This window comes from Pagrus major, chromosome 2, assembly GCF_040436345.1.
Source record: "Pagrus major chromosome 2, Pma_NU_1.0".
Lineage (NCBI taxonomy): Eukaryota > Metazoa > Chordata > Actinopteri > Spariformes > Sparidae > Pagrus > Pagrus major.
Genome location: NC_133216.1, coordinates 21,549,777 through 21,570,774, shown reverse-complemented (window position 1 = coordinate 21,570,774; position 20,998 = coordinate 21,549,777). Strand labels below are relative to the sequence as shown.

Here is a 20,998-nt window from a genome sequence, read left to right as displayed (position 1 = left end):
GGGAACAACTGAAAAACCACAAAAAAAGCATGACACATCAAGAATGACAACAAACTATGTTGAGAAAAGAAAAGAACATGGCAGAGAGAAGAAAGGAATATCAATGTTGTCCTCTGTTCTCTGCGCTGCAGTCGTGCTGCCAAAAGTGGAACAGAGTTGTTGCCTCCAAGATTCTCTGCCTCCACCTCTTTCTGTTTCCCTCTTCAACTTCCACTATTAGTCTTGCTTTCTCCCTCCTGCCCTTATTCCTTTCATTTATCTTGCTTCTCTACACACCATTTTCAACTCTGTGATCCCGCCTTTCCTCTATCTGCCGTATCTCCTCCCCCATTCCTCTTCCACTCTCCCTCTCATCTCTATTTCCATCCTCCTTTACTTTCTCTGCTTGCCTCTCTGTTCTTCCTTATGTTTATCTCTCCCACTCTCTAACCCTGTTTTCAACTCCCTCGCTCTGCCTCCATCTTTCCCCTCCCTCTGTCAATCATCTCTCTCTCTCTCTCCCTCTCTCTGTCTCGCCTTTCCCGCCCCTACCGTTGCATTATTCAGATCTGCATCTTCCATTTCTTCTTCCTCCCTTCACCACCTTGTGAATTCTATAGGAGGCCACAGGAAAGTGAATGGGCAGTCGGAGGCTGCCATTTATCCTGATTCACTGTCGAACATCTGAGTGATGCCTATTCAGGATGATGGAGTGGGGTTGATGGGATTGGAGAGGGCAGATGAAAGGAAAGAGAAGCGAAGGGTCAGGAAGTCAGAGGACATCTTGTCTTTATCTCCCTCGACCAGATGCCTGTCTTTTAGCTCGCGTGCCTTTTAGACAGCCATATTGCAGCGCCATCAAGGCCCTGGAAATAAGTGTGTTTTTGTGTGTGTGTGTGTGTGTGTGTGTGTGCACAGGAGGGGATGAGGGTATTTGAGTTTAATATAGGGCATATATTCTTTTTTGTTTGCCATCGTCAAGTGGCTTTGTGAAAAGGTTGGAAAAGTCCTCGTCTCCTAGATATTATTCTCTTTCCAGTCTGAGTCCTCTTTGAGGGAGAAACTGTTTGGGATTGGCTGAGTTAAAAGGGGGCAGTTGTGACCTGAAATCAGCACCTCAATGGAATGGCACATACCTGTTACAAAAGCTGTACACCACACACACACACACACACACACACACACACACACACACACACACTGGGGCACAATCACACCTTGCCACTTCAGCACCATGGCCAGTGGCAGCCTCAGTGATACAGCCAACGCCAAGAGAGGAGCTTAACTCTCAGCACCTTGGACAGCACTCACTCAAAAGCTTACAGGGCAAGTGTGTGTGTGTGTGTGTGTGTGTGTGTGTGTGAGAGAGAGAGAGAGAGAGAGAGAAGAGAGACCAAGCCATTTTTGCTATAAGCTGCTGTGACAGGCATGTATCAGAAAAAAGGGCTTTTATCCATAATAATAATACATGCGACCCTGCTAGTGCATTTGGTCTCGCTCTATAAGGCAGCTGCCTGCTGTGAAAAGACATTCTGGGATGTTCACACCCAAGTTATGAGCAATCACACACTGGCAGAGGGCTCCGTTTTTACTCCATAATTTGCATTTTTACGGATAGATTAATTAATGCGTCCAATTATTATGCGTAAAAATAAATTCCTTGTTCCAACACAAACTGGGTTTAATCTTGATGCAAGGGGTGAAGTTGTGGATAAAGCATAGGTTTATATTCATAATTCAGCGTTTGTAGCACCGCTGCTACACAAGATGTATATATTGTATGTGATCAGACTGCATCAAGCTGTAATTGTGTTTACATTCTGTCAGAACTTATATTTTAAACCTACTACCATACCACCATCCGTCTTAAGCATGAGGGATTCACAAGAATATTAAGATGCATGTAATCCAGCACATCTGTATGTCTCATTAATATCAGCCTCCCTGTTTACTGTCTGCTTTCTTTACACTATAGAGCAGAGCCGTAAGTTACTGCTAACATGCTGCAAAACTTAGCAAACATCTTACTGCTGCTGCTTCACACTAAAAGTGTTCAAATGGCAAAACCGCTGTGAAGCAACCACAAGAAACACGTCTGTTTGTCACTGCAGGTAACACTAACCAATATCAGTCATCGAGACAACTGCCATTTTCCGCATTTTTGAAAAGAAGAAGAAGAGCTTCTCTGTGAGTGTCACCAAATCATACAAATTACATCTGGGACCATTAAAAAACTACACAAGCAGCCCAAGCAGGCCGTTCACAGTTTTTGCAGTCACTGGTATCTCGGCCCAGTCACCAGCATAACAAAGTAAGCAGTTACATTCCTGCAAACCCCAGATGTGTCCATACGCACGGGTCACAGGCCATGCATCATATTGACATCAGTAAAAAAATGTAATATCATGTTTACATTACATGTTTATTACTTGATTTTCACATTGGGAGGTGCCAAGCCAGTGACCGCAGTTCGAGTCTGCATGTCGGCATATGTAAGAGTGAAACTACTGGAGAGAATTGACGAGGGACAACAACGTTTCCCACGTCACCACTGGATATTTTTAGGGAGACTCTGGGACATTTTCCAGCCATGTTTGTGGTGATAAAAGCAGGTATTTTTGATGTTTAGTCAGGCCATCTCCGGCGTGTTTGTGTCGACAAAACCAAGTGTTTTGAACGTGACCTTGGGACATTTCCGAGCCAAGTTTGTGGTGACAAAAACAGATCATTTATGCCAAAGCCTAATGTTTTCCAAAACCTAAGCAAGTGGTTTTTGTGCCTAAACCTAACCAGAGCATAAGAACAGCGTTGTGACAAGAGAGAAATAGTAACTTAAACCTAAACATATGAAAACTTTTAACATATCTGTGGTTTTGCAGAAATGTGCTTTGCTATCATGTATTCTGGCGATTGGGTTGAGCAGCACCACAGTCTTGAACTGCAGTTAAATTTCTGAGGAGCATATAATTAAATTCTAATTTTCAAATTTGGCGAAACATACACATAACCAGACATCTGACATTTATGCATATGCAAACTGGTATCTCCTTTAATATAGCTATTCCCCTCCACTCCCACAATGCAACTGCACTCACACATTAGCTTTTCTCTCACATATACCACAGTTGCATGCCAGCCAAATTTTCAGATAAGTTTGCTTGTGTCACATAAAATGTGACGCCCCGTCTTAATGCTCACAATCAATTTGCCACCCATTGCCAAACAGTGTTCCCCACTAGTACACAATTTGGCTCAGTCACATGCGCACACACAAACAAACACAAGCCTGTCTAATTCAGACCGTGAGTGCAGTATCATATGCTCATACTTCTCGTCACATCGACCCTAATACACAACCCCTCGACACCAATTTTTCACCCTGCAGCTAATTAATGCCCAATATAGCAGCAGCACAGCGTTCACTCAGTCTAAAACATATGAAGTGAGTTCACTGGATTCCCACGCTTCATTTGCACGAACAAACATCAAGAATGCTGGGCAGATGGCGACAACATGATGAGTAATATTAACACCAGACATGTAAACAAAGGAAAATAGGCTTTGATGTTGTAAATATGACAGATCTGCCAAATTGTGTATCAAAGACACAGAATAGTCATTATACTTCCATTATAACACTTGGCCGTGGTGTTTGCACACACAAGGACGACGGAAGGTGAAAGAAGAACGCTTTTCAAATTGGTCACGGTGGTCCAATTTCCATTTTTTAAACAATTTCAAGTTTCAGGTTCAGTTTTTCAAATGCTGCTTGTTGCCAACCCAATGAATAGTTTTTGGCTAGCCTTGACATATTCATTGAATGCAGAATTTTTTTTTTCAAGTCAATCTATCCCTCCAGCTGAATACATTGCTATCTATCTATCTATCTATCTATCTATCTATCTATCTATCTATCTATCTATCTATCTATCTATCTATCTATCTATCTATCTATCTATCTATCTATCCTCAACCAACTAATTTCCCATTGGCATTCAATTTTGAGCGGCAGAAAATGCGTATCACTAATCTTTAAAAAGCTCTAAAAAGGGCACATTTTCTGTTTTCTTGCATGCGGACTTCTTCTTTCGAGCAGACTATCAAAGGGACCCTCAGAAACAAAGTGAATATTATTGTATAAAGAGCATGAAGAGGAGTTAAATGGGAGCAAGAATAACACATACCATGTAATTTTCTTCTTAAGGTAATTGTGAGAGAATTATAGGCTAATGCTTTATTGTTTGGACAAGAGCTCTGAAGAAGGCTCGTACAATTACCACCTAAATTACTTTGCTTTATTTGCGTAATATGCTGTGAAGTATTGTCCCCATATGGACAGGATTATTTATTTTATATTAGTACATCTTGTGGACTTTTTAAATCTTTGATTTCCGTCAATTCAATTTTGTTCTCCTCTCATTTTCTCTGCACAGAAACTGTCTCTCACTCTCTGTTTAGTTCTCTCTGTGTCTCTCCTCTTCCTTCGCCTCCTTTCTCCCTCCCTGGCTGTCTCCGGCATTATGCTAACACATTTTAAAGCAGGCTCCTGCTGTGCAGAGTAATCCTTCAGTGAAGCTGCACTCCCTTAATGTGACTGCGGGGCCTGAGATCCCCCCCCCAAACAGATCTATCTCTTGGATGACACCAGCCCCAAGGTTAAACCAGGGTCACACACAGGCCGCACACACACACACACACACACACACACACACACACACACACACACACACACACACACACACACACACACACATTTACATGCGGGAACACACTTACACTGTAACACCTTTTGCAAACACATAAAACGTACATTCCCAGTGTTTCTCTGAGTTGATAAGTCAGAATTTGTGTCACTCACAGAGCTAAGGAAGTGTGTTTAACTCTGATTGCCGTGTTGTGTTTTTGTATATAAACACTAAATGTTGTGTAAAAGTAAACTCAATAAACCAGGACACACATGTAGCCATATGTGGAAACATCGCCATGTGCCATGTGCATTACAACCCATGCATAAAATCATGTAAACATGCACAAGCAGACCAACCATAAACATATGAGGATGTCCTTTGTCATAATGTCAGACCGATATAACTCAAGGCAGTGTTTTAGTAGTCAGTCAAACATTGACATTGGACGAGAGTTGCATAATGGGATAATTAAATTACTCTCTCCCTCTATCTTTATTAGATTTTTTTGTGTTTTATAAAAAATAATGTAGTATTATAATTAGCAGCTTGTCCTTTCATTGTAATATTAAGAGACCCCTATTAAACAATAACACACTGTATGCACAAGGTTAGCAATCCAAGGTCATCCGAAACAAAAAGACTACTCTCATTTGCTGAACGAACCAGTTTCACAAAGTTCTTGCCAGATCCACAACAAGCTGTCCCGTGATGTCACGGCTGCATTTAGGACGGATTTGCTCATCATCCCCATCCTCGTTACTGCAGCTCTTACTTCCATCAGGATCTGAGACGGAGGGGGTTTATGCGATGAGGATGTTATTAAGAGTGGAGGTGTAGGACAGCAGCTCCTGCAGGGGTTCAATACCAAGAATAGCACTGAAGGCAAAGCTCTCTTATGTAATGTACACACACAAGACATTAAGAGGGCAGGGGCCACCGCTAGTGTGCTAGCATTAATGATTGGTGTGATGTGAGTGTCCTCTTGTTGTTGCTGTTCTGCTGCTGGTAAGCGCCGCAGAGAGCCACATACAGTACTGCCTCCATGACTCATGGAAAGTCACCATCCACTTCTAGCCAGCATTGAGCTTAGCAGGGATGGTATGATGCAGAGGGTTCCGGTTCATCTTTGCCCCCATGCTGAACCCCCTTACTGTGTAGGTACCCCTGCCAACTCACAACTGTCAAGTCAAGAATAAGCAGAACCCTTGATGGCTTCCAACCTTTGAAATCAGCCACCTGGAAGCTTCTGTCTCTGGTGGATGGCAACTTTACCGACCTTTTCCCGAGTGCATTTTGTATTTATTAAACTATTAAGCTGCAGTTGGTACACCTGACTGTTGATCAAGTGCTGGATACTGGATCTTTCTAAAAATGAGATGGCAAATCTGTGTAGCCACAAGTATAATTTGAGTGAAATCATCCTTGATTTAATGACAAAAAACTTTCTTACTGTCAACAAATCCCTTTAAAAGACCAAAGCCAATGATGAATTGATCCTTCTAACAAATATTATGTATGTAGTCTGATATAAAAGCCTAATTTAGCTTCATCCTTGGTGCAATAAAGCTCCATTGTTGTCTGTGACATGTTCCTTTATTGCATTGAACACTGGGCCCTCTGCCTGCCTACCCTTCATCTAGAATTTGATAAAAAGTATATTTTTGCCCATAACACTTTGTTTTTTTGTGTGAGTGATCTTGATCTTGCTCCCACACCATCTCTGTTGCACATGCACAGTACTGATGAGCACTACTGACAAAATGGCGGGGGGTTAATGGGCTGAACTGAAATTAAATATTTAAATTTTCCTGGAAACAGGAGTATAGTTGGGTGACATTAGAGGGTGTGGGGGAAATCACCCGACTTATTCTTTTTATCTCCAAACACAAATACAAATTCATATAATTTCATATAAAATGTGTTTTGATGCAATTGGGGATGAGTGTGTTCTGTATGACTAGCACCTTTTACATGTGTTTGGTCATCTAAAGGATGAGGGACTTGTTGACCTACATGTATTTAGCTGCCACTTGGTTTTCCCTCCCAAGACTTGGAGAGGCCTTCAGAGGGTTCTCAGCACCATGGGATAATCATCCTCTTCATACCAACGGATCTCTGATCCCAAACAAGCAGTGGATGAGAGGAATGGGTGCATCCAACAGAGCCTTTCTATCAATTCTCATTTATCGACACAATTGGATATTTTCCTTTGCCGATTGTGTCAGAGAAACGTCCTTCCTTCAGTGTGCTTTCGACAGTCAAGGCAGAATGTGTTCAAAAAATGGTTCGCTGCTTCTTTTAAGCAAAGGAAATTAGTTGCACACTTTAAGTAACTCAGTGTTCTTACAATGCAAATCAATTGTTCTTGGAGCCTGAAGCTGGAGTTTGTGTTCCCAGACTCTCCTGGAACACGATGTCCTCGCTCCTGAATTTGTCTGTGCTCGCTCAGTCCTTGTATCGTCCCATTCACACACAGTCATTTGTGTAATTGTGTTTGGGTGAGCGTGTGTGTGGACCATTCTGTGTTTTCCTGCTTTTTTATGTTGACATATGTGAGATTGAGCATATGTGTGCGCAGTGCCACTGCTCTTTTCATTCACTGTGCGTGCCTCCTGTTAAAGCTCAGTGTGCAATTTTGAATCAAAGCTAAGCAGGTGTCACTCTGGCTACAGACAGATGGGAGACGTCATGCTGAAACCAGAATCATATCTTCTCATCTATTTCTCTCTCTGAGCTCTCTCTGCTTGCCTCACTCTCCATTTTATATCCTTGCATCAGTGCAGGCCAGCTTTTCACTCGAGGAGCTTTAACATTTACAATTTTCTATCAATCCTGTGGGGTTTCCCATAATCTAAAATACCTTAAAATGTAGTATTACAGTAGGTATGGTTTATATCAAAGAAGAAAGCAATACACAGCTGTCCACTCAAATGAAGCAAAACAGTTACAATCACACTGTAGTGCACATCGGCAGGATACAACGTTGGCTGTTAATGTTTCTGCAAACCTCCAATGTGTTCACATTTGTACGTGTCCTAGGCTATGTACCATAATGATATTTCTACAAAACGACCACATACCAAAGTAAACATAGTATAGATTCACGTGCACGTGTCAAGACACTGAGCTGAGCACAAAAAGAGGAGACACATAATGTGTATGTACACAAACTGTATGATTAATGTGAAATACATCAAGGCCACTCCATATAAATACTTTATAAATGCCTCACTACTGATCATTAGAGAGTAACATAACATGCCCACTTCAGTTTTGGGCACATAGTGGAACTAATGGGAGATTATTATTTTTTTAGATTTAGAAGTAAAATGAGATTTACCACACTGTGAAAAAAAAGGGAAAAAAAGTCCTTTTCACTGACAGCAATATTCATGCTTCTCCACTAACTCCTGAAGGAAATATCTATCTCCACCATATTCACCAGCAAGTCACTTACCATGTCTGTCTGCCATCTGACGCTAGGCATGCACTGTAGTGGTCAATGGGTTCATTAGAGCTGTTTCCCCAAAAAACAGCTGCCTGCTTTGGCTAGAAACGAGGTTGATGAGTGCAGTGAAAGTGAACCAAACCAGTAAAGTTGCGGCTGTAAAACCAAAACAAAGACACTAAAATGCCTCATTAAACTGAGGGACAGTGGGGCGTTTTCCATTTGGAATTGGGTGACTACTCTCTGTAGTTTTCGCTCTCTGTGGATTACATGTAGCAATTTCTTGCCCATTTTTTTGCATTTTGAGTATAACCCTGATTCCAAGAAAAATTGGGACGCTGTATAGATGATGGGAACAGATGGGATCATTTGTTGAGACTTTTTGACAGATACTCAACTGAAAAAAGTACAAAGACAAATATTTCATGTTTTACCTCAACTCCAGTGGTGGACCCAGGATGTTTGAGGAAAGGGCCAAAAAAAATAAAAGGGCGCCAGCTGTATGCGCAGAAAGGGCACTGGACGGACATCCAAGAGGGCACTGCTTTGAGTTTTATCCACCATAGGGTATCCAAAAGGTCACTTTTGCAGCGCTTCATCCACCATGGGGGCCACCAGTGCTCAACGACATTGATTGTAAACATATGCCTATTCTGAATCCATGCACACGCATATACAGTATGCACCCATATTCCAATATCCCTAACTAATTCTGAGTAGTGGATTATATTCAATATAGATGAGAGCAGTTAAAGTAAAAGTAGAACGTTTTTAACAGCTAAATTTACTGACGTTAATTATGTAAAATGTCCTTTTTCAGAACGTTGTACTACTATTATCACTAATGCTTTAATGGGTAGGCAGCAACATCAGTGCAGTACTTCACTAAATGTACTCTCCACTGCCAGCATCACATCATATGGTGGCACACAGCTACTTTTTGATTAAGTTTCCTGCAAACATATCATTAATCAGAACAAGTGCAAGAGCAGGCCAGCAGGGCTAGGGGGATAGCAGACTGTTGAATTTAGGTTTAACCTGAAAACTCTCCCAGTCAGTTAGCCTCCTCCTCTCAGCGATCCTCCCTGCTGGTCTCTATTTTTCCCTTTATCTTAATCTCATCCCTCTCGTATACACAAACTATAACTCTTTCCCCTTTACTATTTTTGCATTTCACTGACTTTCTGTATTTTTTTATCATTCATTCGGATGTCTTAATCGATTACTTCAAAACATTTTCCTCTTTCTTACTACTCTGTTTCACATTCTGTGCACCCCTTCCTTTTCTGTTTTGCTCCAACATCGTATCGCAGGCAGCATATATATTTCTTCTCTCTTGCAGTCGCTCATGATGTCCTTCGCTTTCCATTTCTCTCATTGTAGATCTGTCTCCCCTGCTCATTTATTCAGCACGTCCCGCTCACATTTCGAATGCTTCTCTCTCTGCGTAATTTTTCTTTCTCTTCTTGTCGATATGTCTCTCTCTCTCTCTCTCTCTCTCTCTCCAAGCACTGTCTCTCCTCTCTCCCTGATGAGGCCAGCCCCTCCATGGTGATGAGACCGACAGAGGGTGATTAAAGTGGAGTCTCATCTGGTGGGAAAACTGACCTCAATCAGAACTATTCTACCAAGAGGACGCTCCCCACCTCTCTGTTTCTCTCCATCCATCCCTCCTACTCAGTATATTCCCGACTCTCATCCACCATCCTTTATTCTCCCTGACCCGCTCCCTCACCATGTCAGTGCTCCCCATCTCTCATCTTCCCTCTCCCGCTTTCTAGTCTCATTTCTCATCTTCCCCCATCCACTCTCAGTGATCACTCTCAATTTGTCATCATCGGCTGTATTGTTCTGTGATGGTAATCTGTCCTTCTGGGGAACTCTCAAATTTGCTATCATCAGCTGTGTGCTGGAAACCTTATATTTACAAAAACCAAATGTAAGTGTTCAAAGTTTTAAATTGTGTCCCAATTGTTTAATAATCAACTATCAAAGTTGTTGCAACTGTGATAACTAAATGGAATCAATCAAATATATATTTAATGACAAATCAATTTAATAGTGCACGAGATTGGAATTCCTCAACAAGTTGTTGTCTGTTAGCTCAACAAGTGAGCGGCCTAACCTGAGACTTCTGTTAAATGCCAAACTACAAAGAATAAGAAGAAGACAGAGCAGTTCAGGAGGTCAAACAACATTACTGCTGCAGGTACGATGCTGATGGACAAGTGGTACTTAACCGACACAATCACATTTCTGCAAACCACAGATACGTTCAAACTTTCCGTTACTTTATGTTGCAACTTTGTGTTCTCTTGTCACAACACTGTGACCACTTGGTTAGGGTTAGGAAAACATTGTGTTTCGGCTTAAAATACCCCTTTTGGTCACCGCAAACTTGGCTAGATATGTCCCAAGGTCTATGTTAATTACAAATGCTGAAATGCAGACTCAAACGGTGGTCAACGGCTTGGTGAGTGCACATAATCTTTACTCAGGAAAAAGTACAGATACTTGGGTTAAAAAAAAGCCTTTGGTAAGCGTAGAGATACTGATTTAACTTCCAAGAAAGTACAGGCTCTGAAATGAACTCAGTGTATAAAAGTAGAAACTTTCCCTCTGAAGGACTTTTCTACAGGCAATTCTGTGCAGAACGAACTGAACCTCATGTCATCTACATAGCTGCGTAGCTTCAAGTCTTCCTCTCTGTCTGTGTGTCTTGTTACATCTTGTACATCATTTCATATTGCTACGTCTGCCTTGTGTGGTGTGCATTGAATGATAATGATGATGAAATAATCAATAATTCCCCTCAAATACATTAAAACTAAAGTAACAAGCCTGTTTTAAAAATGTAAGTAGAGTAGAAAGTAGAGATATTTGTGTTCAAATGTAGGGAGTCAAATAAAAAGTTTTCTGAATAATAAATACAGTACAGATACCTGAAAGTGAAGTACCTGTATTTGGTTATGTCCCACCTCTGCTCGTCTGTAACTCCACCACCATGCCCTCTACCTCCTGCCATGAAATTCAGGTCATAAAAATGTAATGTGATATGATACACTTTGTGGAAATGTTTGCAGAAACGTGAGCTGCCAACATTTAATCCTGGTGACTGCTGACTTAAACATTCTTCCATCTACGTGGTAAGATAACTTTACTGTTTTTTTTTTGTGTTTTTTTTACTGTAAATGGTTGAGGGATACTGCGCATCACTGGCAACCCCTGGGGCCAGATGCCTAAAACACTTTAGATTTGCGATTAAAATTGTGCGTGAGAGCTGTGTATAGGCTTGATTCTGTTTTAAAAATCTCAATCATGTCAATCATTTTAAGACTCACTCTGCCCTTATAACATTCTTGTCGATAAATATGCTTGCTCCACCACTAATCATGCGAATAATGGCGAAGAAAGTGTGCAACGGATTGTGTTGCGGCACCAGAACAGCTGACATTACATGAAGCTGTGGCTATTCATAGCGCTGCGCCCACACGCATAGCTGGAAACCATTATTTTGGTAATATCTCAATCATCATTATTAAAGGTCACAAGGATTGTTAACGATTTATCTGCAGAGCTCATCTTGAAAACAGACTTTACAAAGTGCTTCTCATTCCGATCAAATGAAACGATCATTAACAAGAAAGTAACAGCTCCAGTGTAAATACAACAATAAAATGAATCTCCCATAAATAATTTAAAATAAACATGCAAACAAGAACACAATCCATGAAATTGGCCAACGGCCTCAACAAACAATGTTTTTCCCTAAGGTTACATCTCTCACCTTTATTCCACCTCTTCATTTCACCTGCAGCTATCTCTAGAAAAACTTGTGTACCCATGGGCTACACAGCGCACATTATTCCTTTTGTATGTAACGGACAAGGCATATTCATGGTTTCTTTATAGATTCGGCCTCTGGAGTTACATCCATCTTTTGGCTCCTCAACTAAGTGAGACTCATACCACCAGTCGCAGTCACTTGGTTCAGATAGTCAAATTTCAGTCAGTGCTTCTGGCTTTAAAGTAACACCTTTTCTCTCATCTGTATGGACATTTTTTTTTTAAAGGAATAGAAATGTGAAACAGTCTCTCAACCGCCAAAGTTGCCATAACAGCACTAGTGCACCCCAGGAGCTTGGTTTCTGCTATAATCCAAGGTTGTATTGTATGTCGTACTTTAGGGTTATAAGACTTCCTGCTGTCTCTCCTTTGTCCACACCCAACTAGGCAGTCAGTTCGCTCTTGTCTTTTAAGTTGTATTATAATTGAAATACTAGCATGCAGTGATTTGCAGCAGCCATGGGGTTTGTGCACATCAGTAGCTATTAGTATTTTCAGTTCATGTTTTTTTTGTATGATATATTATTGGCTAACCAAAAAGTGAATAAGTACTTTCAGGCACGTTTGCTTGTCTTGGGAGCTTCTAAGAGGGCCATTCTCAACATAAGGTGTTTTCTTGATCTGGTTCCAGAAAAAACATAATTTTCTGTAGGAAAGGTCGCTACATATTAGGATTTTAAAAGACACTTTCTGGATTTTTTGCCTTTTTATGTCTACTTGTCTACTCAGGTATCAAGGATGACGAGCATATGTGTGGACTGTGTGTGGACAACCCCGGAGTGTCTTTTTAAAGTGTCAGTCTTGCACAATGTGCGTTGTCATGGCAACATTTATCCACAAACTAAATTAAACACTCTCCCATTTTAGCTTCTCAATTACTACCATGCATCATGACTGTCAGCCGTTGCGCCATTCCTCCACTCATGCTGAAAACGTAACATGTCTTTCCCTACCAGCAGTCATTAGCCCGAGCCCACACAGGAGTGTTCAAAGTGTGTAAATGAATCATGTATGTGTCATTTTCGAGGGCCGATTGTAATCTGCAGTGAAGGTGGATGCTTCAGTCCCCTTGTTTCTTTTGTGGTGCCGTAATTAAAAAAAAAGGAAGGTTGCAAACTGAAAACAAACAGAGAGATTTCACCGCCCTCTGTGTGTACATAATGAGCAGGGATTATTCATTTGTTTATTGGTCCCCTTTTTTCTTGTCCCCATTTTATCAGCTGACAGCTACAGGGAGCAGCTGCCGCATGTTCTCGCTCATATTCAGATGAGGCAAGCTCAGGCGCAAAATTGAAATTCAGGACCTAAGGGCTGAAGGTTTGGCCCTTCATATATATTTTTTAAAGATTTTGTACTGTCTAAACAGTATTTGCATATTCCCTCTATGACACTACTGGGCGAGCTTGATTGGAATCTTTTGCTTGCTGGTGATCCCGCGTGATGCAGGCTGACTTGTGACATTATGCATACGATCTGGAGTATTGAATTACTTGGCCACCAGAGGCATTTGACTAGCTCTGCTGAACCGGAAGTGATGCAATCACACTGGCCCCATTTCCAGTGATATTTAAATCCTTTTCTGCGTGGATGGTCTAGCCAATTGGCAAATCGCTCTTCCTCCGTGCGTGCCCTGTTCTTGATTTGATTTGTGGGGAATGTTTGTGCGAGTGTGTAGGTGCGTGGGCGCGCCGTTGTGCCATTTGATGTGATTTGTGCAGATGTGTGCGTGTGGCGATCCTTTGCCGCTTAATCCACAATCTGCCGTCTGCCAGAAAGAAATGTCTTTTCTTTCCCCTCAATGCTCTATCTAGCAAAAAAAAAAATGTTCACTCAGTTTGCATTAACATGTAAGGAGCCTTGCATTTGCACCCTCCTTTGCAACAAGTCCTAACAAGGAAACATCTGATCCGTCATTTTGCTCCTTCGACTCCACCTAAGGCTTACTGTTAGCTTTGTGTACCACTGAAGATTTAACGTAGTGAAATAATCTCATATTTAGGTTCAAAATCTCTTGTTTTTAGTATAAATTGATGATCTAGTGGTTTCTAAGGGAGAAAATGTTCTTAATTCAAGTACAAACTACTTGCCTTGTCTTGGTAAGCAACTTTGTCTTCATTTCAGTCATTTTTAACACGTCTGCGAAACAATTGGCGGCTAATTTGTCACGATTTTACACATCGCAAAACTAATGTGTCAGTTTCAAGCCAAATTCCTCTTTAACCCAGGCGCTGATCACATTTCTCGTGCCACTTTGATCATGAAATGTTCATTTTCCTCTGCTTGTTTCTTGTGACTCACTTGAGGGAAGTTATGGTTCTGATCTCAAATGAGACATTTTAAGAGTGATGACAGTGATGATCATGATGATGATGGTGATCGTCGCAATTATAATTGCCGCGCCACCTGAAGGGGTAGCGCAAGTGTCGACAGATGTGCTTTAATGGCATTTATTAATTACAGTCATTCACTCTAAAATAAAATGGCTGCCTAGTGCTCTGCAGATTTATGTCGTTTTTTTCCCCCTTGCCCTCGCCTTTTGATGCTGATCTGAACAGCTGTCATCTGTGTCACTGTCACACCTTTCGACTTTTGTCTTAAAGGATCCACTCAGATTGTTCATGTCATGACTTTAATGAACTATCTTTGATGCACATTTCCTTTGCTTGGTTCGTCTTTGTTGCCCTTGTTTCTCCGCTCAGTTGTATTGTCAGTGTTGCAGTGGTGGAAAGTGCCTAAATACATTTAATCAACTACTGTACTTAGACACAGTTTTAAAGTACTTGTACCTAACTGAATGTTTTTCAATGTACTGTTTCTTTACACTGTCTATTTTACATTTTACTCCATTACATTTATGTGACAGCTACTTTTCAGATTAAGATTTCACAAACAAAACACATGATCAATTTATGTAATAGGATTGTAATATAGAATGCCATTTAAAGTTGAAATTAGAACCACCTCCACCCGTTGCAACATTAAAATGCTGCTTGTCTGTTAATGCTTTAATTATATTCAGTATGATATAGTGTATATGATATAATAATCTATTATTAAGGCTTTTACTTTTGATTATCTAAGTAGTTTTTTTTCTGATTCTGAATTTTTCTAATTTTATGCTTTAATTCAAGTCAAATCTCGAATGTAAGACTCCCCCATGTCACAGAGTTTTCTTAAATGGTGGTATTGCTACTTTTACTGAAGTAAAATACAATATATGAGTACTTCTTCCACACTGTCAGTGTTGTGATGGGTTGTTCATGTCAATAATTTATGTATAATCCTACCACATCCTGCTGACAGGCTGTCCATGTGAAATATCATTAATCTCAATGTGAGGTAACTTGTCTCAAGTCAAGCAGCGAGGTGTCAAGAGTGCAAACACTTACTGTGATAGGTCATCGAGTTAACAAGTTTTGTTCGGACTGAAAGTCTGAAGTGTAAATTCTTAACAAACATGGGCTTTCAGAAGGATGCCAAGGCAAAGACACATCCTGTTTACTTCAAGGGCACGCTGACAAATAAGGATGAAATGAAAGGATGTGAATGAGCCAGGTGGGCACACAATACAGAAAAATGTAAGAATTTTTACTATTTTGGATAGATTTTCTTTTTTCCTTTTCTTCTATGGCTCCTCTTGCACCCACAATTCTATGTGACTTGCCTTATTGGTGATTATTTTTCATTTATTTTCTACTTTATCTGCAAGAATTTTAGCAAGGTTTCATTTTTCTTGGTCAGGAAGAGCTTGATTACCTTCAATGAAGTGCACAAACAGTAATTGACCTATCCAAAGTCCAGCTTGCCTTAGTTAATGCTGCTAGTGCGGAGGAGCTTGACAAGAAAAAAAATGGCAACACCAGTTCTGTTTAGTCGGCTGCAGCAGTGTTTATTAAAGGGAGTTGGGCAATATAGGTTCCACGAGCCGTCAGCAAAGACTGCATTATGTGATGGAAGGATATATTCACGATGTCAAGTTTTATGAGCACGGCAAAAAAATTGGGAACTGAGGCCAAGTCATTAGTCTCTCTACAAAAATTTGGTCTTTGGTGAAGGTGTTCATGTTCAGCTGTTGTGTTGTATATCTGTTAAGTGTTGTGTTGTGTATAACTGCTCCACGTGCCTTGCCTTGAATTGCCCCCCGGGGACAAATAAAGTTTTTTGAATTGAATTGAATTGAATTGACGCTGTGGTGTACAGCCTACGTTCGACAAAGTCTGTCTTCCCCACAATCAGGGTATCATGGTACAGGTAAAGGTCCCCTAGCAACATCTTTTAACTATCTTGTTTTTCTTTTCACCTAGCAAAAAGCACATGTACTGTAAGTTTACTAGGACATGGAAAAGTTAACTGAGGTTCATCCAGGCGGAAAGCTTGCTCAGCTGTTATTGGAGCACAGAGCAAGAATGGGCAGGTCAATTAGCGTGGTAGGCTCTCAGTGGGCAGATAGGTATGACCTGCTGGTGTGGATGTCTGCCGTAAATGAGAGGCAGATTAGTGAAGGTGAAGGGAAAATTGCATGGTGGAAGCACGGTGTCAAACATGAAATGGCTCATGACAAACGGGAGATTTTTTTAACACTGTGTGCATGTGTTAGCGAGGGTGTGGGTGTGTGTCAAATGGTGAAAATGGCTGCGAGGATCTGGTCAGGTAGGGTGCCATTGGACTGGCGAGACAGTGGCTTTGCTCATGAAATGACAGGAAGACAGAAAAGGGACTGTGTGTGTGTGTGTGTGTGTGTGTGTGGTTGTGTAAGTGCAAAGAAATGTAGAAAAGTGAGATTTCTTACCTTTACATGAAAAGAAAGGGAGCTGTTAGGAATACATGAGTGAAGAAGGTGTCAAATTTAGATTTCTCTCTCTCTTATGACTCATATTTCCAAAATAAAAGAATTGGATTGTTGAATCTGGACATGTGGCAGCTTACGCACAAAGGTTTTTACCGTGCTACTGTTACATAAGTCTGTACACACGTGCACATAACCAATAATCACTCAGTGCTTTTATCACATCTGTTAATATTTGCAACCACCCCGAGGCTTCTCAAGGTTCTCATTAAGGGCACATGCGCAAAGACAAGAAATAACTCACACACTCGCATGCACAAGAATACAAAAGTACATGAACAACACATTAAGTGCTCACGCACAGACACACACACATACATACACACGCCCGTCACATCTGACAGTCTTTGAAGTTGTCAAAGTGTTTTCCCTTTCTCTCTCATGATGTTTTATCTTTTTGTTTCCCCCTTCATCTGTGACACACTTGTATCTGTCAGTCACCCCGGTAACAAAGACACGTTGTTACTGCAGCTCATTTAAAAGCATGTTGTCTGGTAGGACGGGTTCTCTTTCAGAGAAAAACACATTGATCTATGGACAATGAGATATAAATGAGACTCTGTGAAAAGTTCTGGGCTGCATTATTTTGCTGCGTGGAAAGAGCTGAGCATTTTGATATTCCGATGTATTACTTAGAAGACCTCCGAAATCACTTGAAGATCATGCTTGTCAGAGGATTGTATTGGGGCTTTTTGCATACTGTGGATTTCAGCTATAGCCTGACCCATGCTGGATTTTTGTAGCTGATAATGATATATCAACCAATATTATTTTTTAAAAGAAGATAATTTTCGTTTTTTGTTTTTTTTTTTACTTCTAGAATAGGTTTACATGCTTTAGCGCTCAAAAAACTCATCCGTTTTCTCATACTGTATTCTCCCTCTGTCTGAAACACTCTATTTTAGCTCCTGTCTCTTTCAGGCCCGCCATAACGAAAACCCAGTCTGCTCGAATTGGTCAGCTCGCACATGCCCGACCCAGCATCACTGACAACAACAGAGCAGCTGTGCTAAATCAATTCTCACGTGCCAAACTAGCCGCCAGGCGTATATTTTACAAATGTGTGGCATGGTGACGTAGTGTGATGTCACAAAGTCACTGAATTAAAGGCGGGACAACTGACGAGACGTTTCAGGAGCAGTGTTTTCTGTATATTCTGTATATGTTTTATGTATATTTCAGGTATACCAATTTTTCCTTCTCCTTATTTCTTTTTTGTTAACTAACTCTTTACACACACACACTCCCTCTCACAACTGAGGCGGGTCATTTTTTTGTCACAGGCCACAGACTGCACTGGTCAGACATATATTCAGCATGAAATGAGTATTAGACCTGAAACAACTCACTGACTCATGCAGAAAGAAACATTTCTCTTTTTAATAAAAGTTTGAACAAAACACACCCAAGCATAAATAGATGTGAGATCCTCTTGATGTCTAAGAGAAAGCCAGATTTCATTGCTCTGTGGTGTTGTCTGTCGAGGTAGTTAGTTAAATATAATTTTTTTGACAGAAAAGAAAACGTGTAAAAACACTTATTCACAACAACAATGTCTGATGATGATCGTGTCATAGGGCATTCGTAATCAAGCTTCTCTCTTCAGCAAGATAATAGATGCAATATAGTTTATTCATAATTCATAAAACCAGACACCATGAGAATGAATTTGGAAGGACAGGTAAAAAAAAACCTGATTGTTTCAGTGTTCTCTCTTCCCTCCGATTTCTATCAAAGCTAGTGTTGTGACTTCAGCATGAATCCAGGAAGAATGCCTGGTCAGATCACTCGCTAAATTAATCCTGCTGGCACTAGCGGGTGGCTGGCTTTGTTTTCGAAGTCAAAACAGAGAACCTTTCCTTTCAGAATCATATATTACCTGAAGACAGGCGCCGGAATGAATCATCACAAATATAAACTTTTTGGACACAATCACAGAAACGCACAGAGACACACACCCGCTTCCACCACTCAGCAGTAAACCCCCCTGTACATTGCTGCCCACGGAGTGGCGATTACAGTGGAAATCAATTTGAGGTGCCCACGGCTAAATTGATATCATTACGTTTACTGCAGGTTAAATAATGGATGACTGTATCATTATACGGGAAGTAATGGGACGAGGCAAAGCACAGGTAGACAGCTCGCCGCAGGTGAGAGCTATAATTAGAGTCTAGTTACTGGCACACCCACCCATACACATACAGATTCATGCGTGTGTGCAACACAGGTGCCCACTCACGCTGAAATACGGCGATGGCACTAAATGCGCTTAAAAATTTAAGCTGCACTTATTAATACCACTTCATTGTCCCTAAGTTGTTGACGGCTGTCTGCAGGGAATTAATCACAGCGTCGTGCATCTCTTGAGTCAAAGCATTTCCAATTATCAAAAGCCGCCTTCTTGAGATGTCGCACGTTTCCTCCACTGGCCATTAGTTCGTGTTGTTTATAATTTCATGGTAAACACCTGTTCACTCATTTTGCGCAGCAGTCTGTCGCCTGCTGATGCATCTGTGTGGTGAATCCAGGGCCAGAACAATTTCATAAAATTGTCCACTCTGCAGGTGATATGTTGTGGACACAGATGAGGTTATTACTTTCCTCCGATATTAAATGGATAATGTGCCAATGCCTGAGCGCCAAATCATGTTGAACAAGACTAGAATGTATTAAAATGCATTAAGCGCAGCATGCTGGTTTTGTTTCTTGATCATTTTCAACTTTTTGTTTGGTGTTAACTGATCTTTCGGATAAAGAAGAACAGAATTACATGGCATTTTAAGTCATTCCTCCCAAGAAGTTGTTAACTGTGAATGGTAATTCATAATTACAACATTAATGTTAACTATGTATTAGCTGAAACTAACATTCATTTACTGTCATTATCCCCCAAAAGTAAAGTAACATTAAAACAGTTGATACATGACCCTAATATATGTCTGTAGGGAGGTGGAGACTGTCTGTATTAACTTTTAAAAAAGTGTACAGTTAACAATTACACTCAATTACTTGTTAATATACTGTATCTTGACTATCATGAATTTCACAATATTGCCGCTTGAAAGTGCACTTAAGTTGCTCTGAGGATAGTTTGTGAACAAACAAGAGTAGTTCACATTTATTATTACTCACTTAAACTCATTGTGTGAATCCAGGTCCAAATGTGTAAGAAATTTGTAAGAAAGTTTATTTTTGAGGCTCTTTTCTAACTTCAAACAAACACTGACGCTTTGGAATTACGGTTGACTCGACCCACCATTGTGGATGAGACTAAAAAATCCACTTTTTCACAAATTGGACCTTTAAGGTCAAACAAACATGTTGAAAACATTTACTTCCTCATGCAACATGTATACACCTAAAACATGTATGATCTTGTACAGTTTTTAATATTTATTTGCATTCATACTGTACATGCACATGCATTTGAGTCTTCATGCATGAAACAAACAAAACAGAGACCCACTCATACATAAGGAGCTCCAGGGTATTGAAACACAAAACAGTTAGCTTCAAAAGTTATTTATTGCAAAAAACATCAAGTCATGTAAATCATTACAAAATCATTCCTGCTGACACACATGTCCATGCAGTGGTAATTAAGGTTTAACAGTACAGCAGTACCAAAAAAACCCAGTTTCAATGAGCTGGTGACATGCAACAAAAATACAACATTTACAGGTAAGCTCATCAGTAAGTCGAGGAGAACGATAAGGTGATTACATGCTCAAAAAACATTGTATTTATTTTACATCATAATTTATAGCAATGGTTCATTATGTACAGGTGTTTAAATTATTCAACCAACAAAACACAAAAGCTGTCCCCCTGTTAATCAGTTGGTCCTCCATGTTAGGGTGAAATCCTGATCTGCACGAACAGATTTTGGAGTAGCATCAATAATCAGCTCCTATAGACACAGAAAGAAAGAAAGATGTAGTTTGTTTAAATGTGCACCATCATTGTTCATGAAGACCTTGCTATGTTTTCTTTACAATTGTTATCATAATTAACTTACAGTGTTTTTTTCTTTCTTTTCTTTTAATAGAGTTTTGTACAGTTGTGGTTATTGTCAGTTGACTAGTTGGCAGATTGCTCTTTTCATTCTGTCTCTCTCTAATTGCCCTTTTTATATTTGCTTTAACATGTATATAGTGCTTCTATAAATTAGTTTACACTGTATATATT

General features: G+C 40.4%; 1 protein-coding gene across 1 annotated transcript in view; it reads right to left on the bottom strand.

The window, feature by feature from the left end:
- Nucleotides 1–20,645: 20,645 nt before the first annotated feature.
- The window catches only part of si (sucrase-isomaltase), a 72,690-nt gene continuing 72,337 nt past the window's right edge, over nucleotides 20,646–20,998 (bottom strand). Inside the window, exon 47 of the mRNA XM_073487735.1 lies at nucleotides 20,646–20,720. Within this exon, the coding sequence (XP_073343836.1) occupies nucleotides 20,646–20,720 (75 nt within the window). The remainder of the gene's footprint in view (nucleotides 20,721–20,998) is intronic.